This window comes from Vigna umbellata, chromosome 3 (assembly GCF_029865625.1).
Source record: "Vigna umbellata cultivar VRB3 chromosome 3, Vumbellata_1.0, whole genome shotgun sequence".
Classification (NCBI taxonomy): domain Eukaryota; kingdom Viridiplantae; phylum Streptophyta; class Magnoliopsida; order Fabales; family Fabaceae; genus Vigna; species Vigna umbellata.
The window spans coordinates 27,370,769-27,384,822 of NC_142167.1; the positions used below are offsets into that span (position 1 = coordinate 27,370,769).

Below are 14,054 nucleotides of genomic sequence, written 5' to 3' on the forward strand. Positions count from 1 at the left end.
ACTCGGGTGCGAGGACGCCTATAGCTACACAGATCATACAGTCCGGACGGTCCGTTTAGAAATAGTTGATGGATATTTGTTTATTTATTTATGTTGAATCATTCTGGTATGTTTGACTTGATTGAATTGATACTTTAATAAATGAATTAAATTACATGAGCTTACCCTGTGTTCTCTTCCTTGCGTTGTCGATCGTCATTGTACGTCCGTCTTGTCCTTGCGATGATCATCCATGTGGATGGGAGCAGATGGAAGTGAGCTGCTGGAAGAGGCGCTGGAAGAAGAAATTTTGGATGATGCCAATCTGGTTGAAGTAGAGGTTAAGGTCGAGCCCTAGAGTGCTCGACATGTGGTAGTATTTAGTTTTTCTATATAGCTTTTGAAAGTTCAGTTGCGGGTTGAGTAACCGTTAGTATTAGAACCTTGGGATACCGCTGGCGATCTTAAATTTTGTACTTTAAGCCGTTCGACATTTTTGAACCTCGCATCTTTATGTAAAGACTGCACTGTTTTACTGTTAAATGTAATCAATTCTATTATATGGTGTCTACTGTATTTTTGGGATGTTACATTAGTGGTATCAGAGCAGTTTTGTTCTTTTAAGGACACTGTATGGTTATGGGTGCACTGTGTTTTTGCTGTGTACTTATTGTATGTTTAATGAGTTATTATTATTTTAACTCTTGGACATAACTAACGCTCGTTTTTCTCTGTGTCCAGAGAACAAATGGCACCTAGGTTACCTCCTCCTCCTCAACCGAATGAGTCCGATACGTCCAGCAACACCAGGTTGTTGGAATCAGTGATAGAAAGGTTACAGGAGCAGAACAACACGCTGATGGATCAGAACGCCACACTGATGCAGCAAAACCAGAACGCCATGCAGAGTTTGGAGGCCTCTCGTGCCAACTCTGAAACGACGCAAAGACAATTAATGGAGATCCTAGCTGCTACCAGACACACCCCGGGAGCGTCTTCTTCCAACGCTGCCCCGCCTGCAGTTGAATGGAGTTTGGAGAGTTTCCTCCAACATCATCCGGCTAAATTTAGTGGAAAATGCCTTCCTGATGAGGCAGACCAGTGGCTGAGAGACATAGAGCGTATTTACGATGCTAAGAGGTGTCCAGATGAAAGCCGTTTGGCTTTTACAGAGTACTTGCTGACTGGTGAAGCTAGCCACTGGTGGACGAGTATGAAAGCCATCTTAACGGACGCTCAGAATCCCATCACCTGGACGGTTTTCAGGGGAAAATTTTATGAGGAGTACTTCCCAGATAGCGTTCGCTATTCTAAGGAAGTTGAGTTTCTTCAACTGTCACAAGGGGCAAAGTCAGTATCGGAGTATACCAACACTTTTAAACATCTTCTGAGGTTCAATACGATGGCCACCAGTGAGGAGTGGCAGTGCAGGAAATTTGAGAATGGGCTGAGGAGTGACTTGAAAGTATTGATCTCAAGTCTGTGTATCCGGTCGTTTCCTGCTATGGTTGAGCGAGCCAAGGTTTTGGAGAAGAATATGGCAGAGGCGGAACGGTTGAAGAGGCAGCAACCGGTGAGTAGGGGACCGATCGTGTCAAGGGGAGGAACTGTTCAGAGGAGACCTCCATACGCTCGTCCAAACCAGCCTTCGCAGACGAGCGGATCTCGAGCTATAGTCCCTGTCGGACAGTCTGGACAGGGAAGTGTAGTTTGTTTCCAGTGCGGAGGACCGCATTATAGGTCTTCTTGCCCTCAGTTGGTGGGAGGAAAGCACTGCAACCGTTGCGGAAGGAATGGGCACTTGGATCACGAGTGCAATATGAGTGGGCGAGCAGTAATGAGACCACCAACCGCTGAAAGGAATCAGCCAAGGGGTGGACGAGCCCAAGCGAGTGGGCGAGTGTATGCTATAACGAGCGCTGAGGCAGCGAGCTCAGGTAATCTTATAATTGGTGAATGCATGCTGTTTGGTAGACCGTGCTGTGCTTTGTATGATTCGGGGGCAACGCACTCCTTCATCTCGAAGGCGTGTGTTGAAAAACTGGGATTAGAAGTGAGCGAGATGCAGTTTGATCTGGTGGTGTCTACACCAGCAGCTGGTGAGGTTAGGACGTCAACTATGTGCGTCAAGTGTCCTATAGAAGTGGAAGGGCGTAAGTTTAAGGTTAGCCTCATCTGCTTACCTCTTCAAGGTTTGGAGGTGATTTTAGGAATGGATTGGTTTGCTGCCAATCGCATTCTTATTGATTGTGGAGCGAAGGAATTGATCTTCCCTGGTGAAGAAGAAGAAGTTCTTTCAGTGACGCTCGGCCAACTGAAAGAAGACATTATGGAGGGCGCCAACTGTTTTCTCACTATGACGCATGAAGATGGAGAAGTTAGGAATACGAGTTTAGGACGATCGTCCACTAGTGACGACAAGGGACGATCGGTGGTGGATGAATTTGCAGACGTTTTTCCGGAGGAGATACCTGGACTTCCCCCTTGTCGTGAAGTGGAGTTCACCATTGATTTGGTGACAACAGCGGCTCCTATCTCGGTTCAGCCGTATCGAATGTCGCCTGCGGAGTTAGCTGAACTCAAGGAGCAAATTGAAGAGTTGATAGAGAAGAAATTCATTAGGCCGAGCGTATCACCTTGGGGAGCGCCCGTGCTGTTAGTAAGAAAGAAGGATGGCAGCTCTCGGTTATGTATAGACTACAGACAATTGAATAAGCTGACCATCAAGAACAAATACCCATTGCCAAGGATAGATGACCTGCTGGATCAGTTGTATGGGGCTGCAGTGTTCTCAAAGATTGATTTGAGATCCGGGTATCATCAAATCAGGGTTAAGGAGGACGACATCCAGAAGACAACATTCAGGTCTCGCTATGGGCATTATGAATACGTGGTGATGCCTTTTGGAGTGACGAACGCTCCAGCCGTGTTCATGGAGTATATGAACCGCATATTCAGGCCTTATTTGGATAAGTTTGTGGTCGTCTTCATAGATGATATTCTCATCTATTCCAAGAACGAGGACGAGCATGAAGAGCATCTTAGACTTGTACTTGGGGTGTTGCGGGAGAAGGAGTTATATGCCAAGTTGTCTAAGTGTGAATTCTGGATGAAGGAGATTCAGTTCTTGGGTCATGTGGTGTCGGCTGGAGGCATTTCGGTAGATCCAGCGAAAGTGAGAGCGGTACTGGAATGGGAGAGTCCGCGTTCGGTCACTGAGGTGCGTAGTTTTGTTGGACTGGCGGGCTACTACAGACGTTTCATTGAAGGTTTTGCCAAGATAGTGGCGCCGCTAACTCAGTTGACTCGTAAAGACCAGCCGTTCGCTTGGACAGATCGTTGTGAGGCCAGTTTCCAGGAGTTGAAAGTGAAATTGACGAGCGCTCCAGTGTTAGTTATTCCAGACGCGTCTAAACCTTTCGAAGTATATTGCGATGCCTCTCACCAAGGTTTGGGTTGTGTTTTGATGCAAGAGAAGCGAGCGGTGGCTTATGCGTCTCGTCAGTTGAGGATTCACGAAAGGAATTACCCAACGCACGACCTGGAGTTGGCAGCGGTCGTTTTTGCGCTGAAGATTTGGAGGCATTTCTTGTACGGATCCACTTTCCAAGTCTTCAGTGATCACAAGAGCCTCAAATATTTATTTGATCAGAAGGAGTTGAACATGAGGCAGAGGCGTTGGCTAGAATTTCTGAAAGATTATGATTTCGAGCTACTCTACCATCCAGGAAAGGCGAACGTGGTAGCGGACGCTCTAAGCAGAAAAGTGGTGCATGTGTCGTCCATGATGGTGCGCGAGCTGAGTTTGGTGGAAAGCTTTAGAGATCTAAGGTTACAATTCGAGTTGGAGTCGAACAGTATCAAGTGTTGTAACCTTACAATATCCAGCGACGTGTTTAAGCGGATCAGAACGAAGCAACGAGAGGATGAAGAGTTAGTGAAGATATTTGATGCCCTCGGTACGGATCAGGCCAAAGAGTTTAACACTGGAACGGACGGTTTCTTACGTTATAAGGGCCGGACGTGCATTCCGAATGATGGAGATCTGAAGAGAATTATTCTGGAGGAAGGTCACCACAGCCGTCTTAGCATGCATCCTGGCATGACCAAGATGTATCAAGACCTCCGGAAATCATTTTGGTGGCCTGGAATGAAGAGTGATGTCGCTCGTTTTGTGGCATCATGTTTAACTTGCCAGCGTGCAAAGGCTGAACACCAACGACCAGGCGGCTTACTTCAGCAGTTGGAGATTCCCGAATGGAAGTGGGATAGCATATCCATGGATTTCGTGACTCACCTACCACGTACGATCAGAAATCATGACTCAATTTGGGTGATCGTGGATCGACTGACGAAGAGCGCCCATTTCCTGGCAGTAAACTTGAAGTTGTCGATGACCAATCTGGCCAAACTCTACATTCAGGAGATTGTTCGTCTGCATGGAGTGCCGTCGAGCATCATTTCCGATCGAGACACAAGGTTCACTTCACGGTTTTGGCAGTCACTTCAAAGCGAATTCGGTAGTAAGTTGCAAATGAGTTCAGCCTATCACCCTCAGACGGACGGCCAGTCTGAACGGACCATCCAGACGCTTGAAGACTTACTGAGGACGTGTGTCCTAGATCATTTAGGCGTTTGGGATGAAGTCTTGCCACTGGTGGAATTCACGTATAATAATAGCTTTCAGGCTAGCATTGGAATGGCACCGTTTGAAGCTCTCTATGGTAGAAGATGTCGAACGCCACTTTGTTGGTTCGAGGAAGGAGAGAACGTGCTAACTGGACCAGAACTTATCCAGCAGACAACAGAGAAAGTGAAGTTAATCCAGGAGAGGTTGAAAACGTCGAGGAGCAGGCAGAAGTCCTATGCCGACAAGAGAAGAAGACCGTTGGAGTTCCAAGCTGGCGATCACGTATTCCTTAGACTGAATCCAACCACGGGAGTCCGCAGAGCTATGCGACCAAAGAAATTATCCCCGAAGTTCGTCGGACCCTATCAAATACTAAGGAAGATTGGCCCAGTAGCGTACGAGCTAGCATTGCCGCCTCAACTGTCGAACCTCCATCCAGTCTTCCACGTTTCCCAACTTCGGAAGTATATAGCAAACCCATCACACGTGCTGGAGTTAGAAGACGTTCAACTTCGTCCAGACCGAACGCTGGAGTTGCAACCAGTCCGTATAGAAGATAGCCGCACCAAGTACTACAAAGGAAAAGACATTCATTTGGTGAAGGTGGTGTGGGACGCTAAGACTGGTGATTCAACGTGGGAAGTGGAGAACGCCATGAGAGAGTTATATCCCCACTTGTTTCAAGGTAAGTTTCAAATTTTCGAGGACGAAAATTTTTGTAGTTAGGGAGAATGTGAGACCCTAGATAATTAGCAAGGATAATCTCTGTCGCATCACCATTAATACACACGCCACGTCACTGCTCCGGGTAATTAAAACCCACTTTGCATTGCATGCACGCATGCCACTTGTCACGTTGGAAGGTTCTGAAGTCAGAATGGGAGTGCAGGTGTCCGAAAACGAGACGCTCGTTCGTCTGGAATTGGAAGAAACAAAAGTGATTTTTCGAAAAACTCTTCCACTCACCTGCACCATTCATCTTCTTCCTCAGAACCCAACCTTTCGTTTTCTCCAACTTCTCTCTAGAAACCTTCACCTTCTCTCTACTGTAACTCATCACCTTCTTCTCCGATCACGTTTCAGAACCGTAGGAACGTTCCTGGCACCGTGAGCTTCAATCCGAACCGAACAAATCCAAGTTCTGTAACCGGTAAGTCGCTCGACTCTGGACGCTCGTTTCTTGTTACATGCAAACTTAGATTCAGTTGCATGCAAGGGTATAAACTGAGTTCTCTGAGTTTCTTTTGATTAGACTTAGTTGAAGAGCGTATGAAAGATCGTGGAGGGTAGAAAGCCATATTTAGGCAAGTCCAAGTTATACTATTTGACGTACACTGCTATCCAGGTAAGGGAAGCTTAGTAATTTAATTTATACTTGTATGTCGTATGTAAACATGATATGAACTGAATGTATGAGATGTATGTCGGTTGAGTATGCATGGTCGAACGTTGTTGTACCGAATGAATATGATATATGTTGGTTGAAATGTATGATATGGGTGATACGTATGAATACGAAATATACATGCTTAGGAAACGAGAGAATGTAAGTGAAACTTGAATATCAACTTCCCTATGATAACGTATGTCCGACATGAAACGGTTCTCGACCGTTTGGTGTTCTAGTAAACTTCTTTGAATTGGAATACTTTCATTTGGGAAGGATTCTGGTCGAGCATGAGCTATGTTGGGTCTTTTACTTAGAGCTCATAATGAGCAGTGTCGTTCTTACACATAGTAATCGTATTGAGTAGTGCTCGGTCTTACACCAAGCGCTCTTACCCTTTTCTTGAAAAATCTTTGTAATACAGATCATCCATCTGTGTCGATCGACAGTGTCGAGCACCCTCGTAATACATACCATTCAACTGTGTCGACCGACAGTGTCGAGCACCCTCGTAATACATACCATTCAACTGTGTCGACCGACAGTGTCGAGCACCCTCGTAATACATACCATTCAACTGTGTCGACCGACAGTGTCGAGCACCCTCGTAATACATACCATTCAACTGTGTCGACCGACAGTGTCGAGCATCCTTGTAATACAGATCCTTCATCTGTGTCGATTGACAGTGTCGAGCATCCATGTAATTCAGATCATTCATCTGTGTCGACCGACAGTGTCGAACCCCCTTGTAATACAGATCATTCATCTGTGTCGACCAACAGTGTCGAACTCCCTTGTAATACAGATCATTCATCTGTGTCGACCAACAGTGTCGAACTCCCTTGAATAACGGATCATCCATCTGAGTCGACCGACAGTGTCGAGTACCGTGTTAATACAGGTTGTTCATCTATCTGGTAGTCGGTATTACTTTATTTTGGAATGATGAACATTATATGAGATGAATAAATGTTTGTGAAAGTCGAACGAGCGTTTCATGGAGGAACGTCTCTTATATATATTTGAATGTTAAAATTTGGTAAAGTATGACTGTGGAAAGCTAAGACAGGCCTGGTCCATCCGGATATTCCGTGACACTCATCTTCACGTAGAGGGGAGTAGTTCATGTGTGGGAATGGCAGGAGGTCCTTAGTCCATAAGTTAACATGGGCGACGTAAGAACGGACTAACCTCGAGTGGCAGCTGATTAGGTATATCCCGGCTACTCCACCACTCGGGTGCGAGGACGCCTATAGCTACACAGATCATACAGTCCGGACGGTCCGTCTAGAAATAGTTGATGGATATTTGTTTATTTATTTATGTTGAATCATTCTGGTATGTTTGACTTGATTGAATTGATACTTTAATAAATGAATTAAATTACATGAGCTTACCCTGTGTTCTCTTCCTTGCGTTGTCGATCGTCATTGTACGTCCGTCTTGTCCTTGCGATGATCATCCATGTGGATGGGAGCAGATGGAAGTGAGCTGCTGGAAGAGGCGCTGGAAGAAGAAATTTTGGATGATGTCAATCTGGTTGAAGTAGAGGTTAAGGTCGAGCCCTAGAGTGCTCGACATGTGGTAGTATTTAGTTTTTCTATTTAGCTTTTGAAAGTTCAGATGCGGGTTGTGTAACCGTTAGTATTAGAACCTTGGGATACCGCTGGCGATCTTAAATTTTGTACTTTAAGCCGTTCGACATTTTTGAACCTCGCATCTTTATGTAAAGACTGCACTGTTTTACTGTTAAATGTAATCAATTCTATTATATGGTGTCTACTGTATTTTTGGGATGTTACAGTTATCACTCTTTATAGTGATTAACGACTGGACATAGAATCTTTTTATTCGAATAGAATAAAAATCATTCGTGTGATTTTTTTCTTCCTTACATTCTCTACACTTTTAGAACACCAACAGTTTGATAAAAGTTCTCTTAGAAAATAAATTTTTAAAACAGACCACTATAACTTGTTTATTAACCGCTACATGTTTTTCGCTCTTAACGAACACTTACAATCTGCTGCGCAACTCCTTGATACCTACATGCTTTCTGCTCTTAACGAACGTTTACAATCCATTGTGCAACTCCCTGATACCTACATACTTGGCCAACATGCACGGGTAGAGAAACATATAATGTCAATGATGATCTTGATCTTCTAGTCACACTCCTCTTGGTGTAGATCAAATCAGAACACTTCAACCCACTTTCTTGAAAGAATCTTGATGTGTAGGTAACCCAATTTGAACCTTGATTCTCCAAGACACTTCTTTTTGAACACTCCTATAATCAAAACTTAATGAAACAATTAGTATATGAAAGTGATAGCAATTGTATGTTTTGAAACAGAACTCAAGACACACACACACACACACACACACACACACACATATATATATATATATGAGATTTTCTGAATCTTGATGCATTATAATCGATTAAGATATTTATGTAATCATTTAAGCTTTTCTTTCTATTTTAAAAGGTTTGCTTCTATTTTAACAGATTATTCAATCATGTAATCAGTTATATAATCATAGTAGCCTGTTATAAATTTATTTGACCGTTATGACAGTTCAGGCTATTAAATGAAATGGATTTAAACAAAGTAGCTTGATTTAATCGATTATACAACTTATGTAATCTATTAATCCCTCTACTTAACCAAATTTTCAATCCAATTTCCATTTTAAACATATCAACTCACTAATGGAACATATAATGGCATAACTTTATGTTTTAATCGATTAATCAACTCATGTAATTGATTACAATAGAGTAGTTTGGCTCTGTTAAGCATACAGTGAGATATGGTGAAATCTAACAGATTATACACTTTGTTAAATCGATTATTTCATCCATAAGGCTTTGTTCGTTTAGAGTGATTTGGGGGAGATGATTTGAATGGATTTGAGTGGATTTGAGGGTAATTCTTTTGTTATTTTTTTGAGTGGATTTGTGGGTAATTGAGAGTGGATTTGGAAGTAAAGTTTGTGAGAATTAGTATAGGATTTGATTGATGTGATAGATTTTAAAAATGAGTTTAATTGGTAGAAATTAAAGATTACCAAAATGCCCCTAGTTATAAAAATAATATAAAATGTTATTTATAAATGTTATATTTAATTGTAAAAATGTTTATAAAGAAAAAAAAATTATGAATAATTTATAAAATTAATGTTTAAAAATTATAAAAATTAAATAATCAACTTATTTTTAATAAATTAAAAAATATAATATACCTAATTTTATTAAGATGTAGATTTTTTTAAATTATAATATTAAAATAATTATAAAAAAAACTGAAAAATAAGTTTGCATAATAAATATAAAAAAAAAACCTGTAACCGGTTAAGCGTTTGCGTAACCGGTTACGCGTGCCACCAAAATTTCATATGCTCCTGTAACCGGTTACATGCTTCTGTAACCGGTTACGCCACCCTCCCATTATATGTGCTTCATACCCCTGTAACCGGTTACGATTCTCCTATAACCGGTTACGCCACCCTTGTGTTGCGTATCAAGTGGAGGGCACACACGACTTTTCATCAACAATCCACGCAAATCTCTTCAATTTTGCGAGTGATGAAAATGGAGTGCGTCCCGCAAATCCATCCTCGATGATCCGTTCATTTCAGCTCAAAGAAACAACCATGCATTGGTAAATCTTCGCTCTCAAATTCGCATGAACAGTTCAATCTGTTCATGCGAACACAGGCTAAATGATATATTCAATCCTTTTAAAGTAAGATTCATTTACCAATAATGAATTCTCATATCAAGCACAAACAAGATCAAATAAGATAAGTGTTATGTCATTTCTTGTGCAAGAAACTAGAAAACCAATCTTTTGTTCATCATAAAAAACATAGATATAAAGGGTAGGTTTAACTTCCCCTATCAACACATGTAATCATCATGCTAGACTTAATCATCCTATCATACCATAATCATACTAGACTCGACCATCTAAATGAAACGTTGATGCGAAATCACGGACTTGGGGTGGGTCCACTACTCTTTACACATAGATTTCTAATACAATACATCATGTCTTCCACAAAGGTTAGTCCGTAACACCTATGTCCAAAATTGGCGCATAGACTAGGACCTTCTGCCCCTCTCACCACATAACTCATCCTTCTCTACTTGAGAATGGATGATTATTAGAGTATCAAGATAACCTCCAACATCAGAACTCCCAACATCAATGTGTACATTAATCAATTACAAACACAAAATCTCTCCACAAGATCTTTGACCAATCTCATATCATGTTCATATTCATCAACCTATTCATCGTGCAATACATATTTGATCCAAATTCATGTTCATAGCTTAACATAGAATAATGTTCAAATCAATGATACAATCAAACATACAATAAATACAATTACTCAAAATTTCACCCAAACTGATCAAATATTATTAACAATTTAAGCAATTCGACGTAGGATGATTGTTCTCATTAAAGATCAATAATTAAAGATCTGACCGATCAAAGTAAATAACATGCTTAGAACCTAGTGTAAAAGTTTCAGTTTGATCCAACAGTTAATGAAGTCAGAATCTTAATTTAACATAGATGACTCAAAAACATAATTTAAGATGGGGTTGAGTTTTCTAATAATCCCGAAAAAACTTTCTCTAAATATAGACATCCAATTTAAAATTCGAGTAGTTAAAGTGAATCTCTATGTTTTAGGAACTACATATTAAAATTTTAGGTTAATCTAACGGTTAACTAGGTAGAAATTAAAGTTTTACCGAGGTAACTTAGCAACAAAATTTAAGTGGTTTTCAGATCTACCCAAAATATGAAATTAATAACTTTAATCACAAACGTCCAATTAAAAATCTGAGCAGTTAAGATAAATTTATATATATTATGAACCATATATCCGAATTTCAAGTCAATCTATTGATAAACAAACAGAAAATTAAAGTTTTTACTATGGTAACTTAAGGACACAATTATAGTAGTGATCAGGTTACTCAAAAATACAAAATTTATTCATCTAATTACAAACCTCTAATTAAAAATTCGAACGGTCAAAAGGGAGTAAGATATTTCAATAATCACATATAAAAATTTTAGCTTAATCTAACGGTAAACCAAGTGAAGATTGAGATTTTACCGAAGTAACTCAGAAACAAAAATAAAGTGATGATCATTTTACCCAAAATTATGGTCAAAGTGGAGTAATATATATCTCAGGAATCAAATATCAAAATATTCGTATTTAAAATTCATAGCATAAAAATTCAAACACTTATATTTTATATTTGAATTGATACTTATACAGTATTGATAGAATAATGTTATAAAATGAAATTTATTTATTGTTCTTTTTTACATTTGTATTCATAAGTATTTGTGTTGACTGCAAAATACCATCTGATTTAAATATCACAGCAAGAAAAATATCTGATATTTCCTTGTAAAATAATATATTTAGACGAAATTTTTTATATAAATAAAATATAAAGTAAAAAATAAATAAGTTCGTGTTATAAACTACAAATTAATTTACGCACAAGAAAAAAATTAATAAATTAATTTGTTGATTTTAGTTTGTGAAAGAGGTTATAATTTTTACATCCTAAATTATAGATAAGCTTCACATCTATTTTTTCTACCTTCAATAATATATATATATATATATCTTTGTTTTCTTTATCCGTTTTCTTTTATATAAGTTCATTCTTCACATTTTTACTCATAAAAATAAAATATGATTTATTACTATTTATCAAGGTAAATATTTTCATGGGTCTTATACTCCGTCACTCAATTAATATGTATATTTATAGGTTTCACTTTTACCTTTAAAACCCTATATATATTGTTAAGAGATTTTATGCAATCTTTAAACAAAATACCGGATATATCTTTTCCTACCTTTCTATTTCGATCTCTTTTAAAATCCTTTATATAAAAATAAAAATAAACCATTAATCATATAATAAATTTTTAAATAAATAATTTTAAAATAATTAATTATCACCTCGTTTATTTATTTTTCTTAATTACTAGAATTTTACATGCTCTTACATTCTTCTTTGATTTATATTGTAAAAATGTGATTATTTGATAAGTTGCAAGTGAATTCTTATAATATAACATAAAACTTCTATACTTAACAGGGAAATACTACTAAGATAACGATATATGATGTGAATATTAAATTAAGATCATATTGTACCATATCAACATTTTAATAGCTCTAAGATGTAATAAGTTGTACATCAATCTACATGGAATTGAAAGTCATTATTTTTATTTAAGTTTAAACCCTCGGATGGTCCTCGTATTTGTAATGGGATCTCAAGTGAGTCCTCTTATTGAAAATAGTTTCATATGGATCCAAAATCTTAAAAATTTGAATCAATTAAGCCCTTTCCGTTAAGTGTCAGCAGATGGCGTTAACAGATGCCAACGTGTTGCACACTTAATATGCTGATGTAAAAGTGTTATATTATGTGGAATTTTTATTTAAATAAAGAGTTTTTGACGTGGAACAAAATTTAATTGGTTATGTTAGAAATTTCTTCAGATTAGGACTTTTTAAAGTAAATAGGTTAGAGAAAGCGAATTAGGGATTTGGTAAGTGAGCATAGGAGACGAATTAGAGTCGGAGAGAAGACGAACACAATCACCTCGAGTTTGATGAACTATTGGCACCAGTTAAAGTTAATTTCCTTTCGTGGATGGTTTTATGTTTGCTTTCGCGGTTGGTTTTCTATTACGTTTTCGTTTTAGGGATGGGTAATGGGAAATGGGTTTTTGCGTTGTGGTATGACTATTTATGCATTGTGGTATGAATATTGATGCGTATAACTATAGATATTGTGGTCTCGATATTACATGTTGAAATGTGGAGAGCTGTACATATTGTGGTCCCAATATTGCATTTTTCAATTGTTTAGAAGTAGTGGTCCCCTATTTGTGTGAGTGTTTCCTTGGTAGGGATGTTAGTTTGTTCCCCTGTCTGTCTGAGTGTTCCCCCATTGAGTGGTAGGGAGTGTAATAATAATAATATTTCCCCCCTATAATGTATAGGTGTGAACACTTTGTGCTTCATATACAATATAACATGGATGACGAACGTATTAAAGTTGAGGTCCACCATAATGGTCACTTTGATGGAGAAACAGTAGAATGGTCTTGTGATCCAGACTTATGGAGCTATTTTGGCATATTAGCCTCAGTGAAAGACTTAGGTCGTATAGATGTCAAAGACCTTTGGTAAAATTTAGGAGGTCAGTCTGTGGTACCAGATAGGTTAGAACTATTTAGTGATGACCGGGGTGCTATGCCTATATGTTGAACATTGCAAGGTTAAATGATGAAGTTCATCTCTACGTGTCATAATACCATGGAACCACGGATAATAAAAATGATTAATTAGGTTGATGGTGATGTTGCAAGACAAGTGGAGGAGGGTGATGGTGATGTTGATGTTGAAGTTAGAACAAAAATGGAGGAGGGTGAGGGTGATGCAAATGCTCAAGTTGGAACACAAATGGAGGAGGGTGATGGTACTGCCGAAGTTGGAAGACAAATGGGGAAGGGTGATAGTAATGTTGCTAAAGAGATGCAAGATGTAGTTGGTGATGATGATGGTAATAATAATGATGTAGATGACACTGAGGTGCATGATGTAGATGAAGATGAACATGTACATGAGGATGAAGATGTAGATGAGGAAGTAGGTGAGGAAGTTGAATGTGAGTCTGTCAGGGAAGAAACTCTGGTTGATGTCACCATTCAATGTGACATTAGGACTTCTAAAGGAAAAGTGACAGAGAACCTTGCACTCTAGTAGGTGAGTGTTCACACACAACTGATATTGATTCCATTAAGGATGTTCGTGGACTATCTAACATAGAGTGGGTGTTAGATGAGTTGGTTAGTTGATGGAAGACGCCTGAGGAGAACACCTATTGAAGTTGTAGTGAAAAATGAAGATAGAGCTCTAGATCGAGACCTAATCGGAAGAGAACTCGAGAAAGCCCTACGAATCAAAGAATACTCCAAAAGCGGA

At 39.0% G+C, this 14,054-nt stretch overlaps 1 protein-coding gene across 1 annotated transcript; it reads left to right on the top strand.

Annotated features, from left to right (window-relative positions):
* The first annotated feature begins 838 nt into the window (after positions 1–838).
* Positions 839–13,832, top strand: LOC148202156 (uncharacterized). Its single transcript, XM_088109536.1, has 8 exons — positions 839–1,916; positions 2,073–2,143; positions 2,240–2,634; positions 2,728–2,927; positions 2,973–3,163; positions 4,178–5,294; positions 12,770–12,825; positions 13,419–13,832. The coding sequence occupies exons 1-8, from the start codon at positions 839–841 to the stop codon at positions 13,830–13,832; spliced, it is 3,522 nt and encodes a 1,173-aa protein (XP_087965662.1).
* The last annotated feature ends 222 nt before the right edge of the window (positions 13,833–14,054 follow it).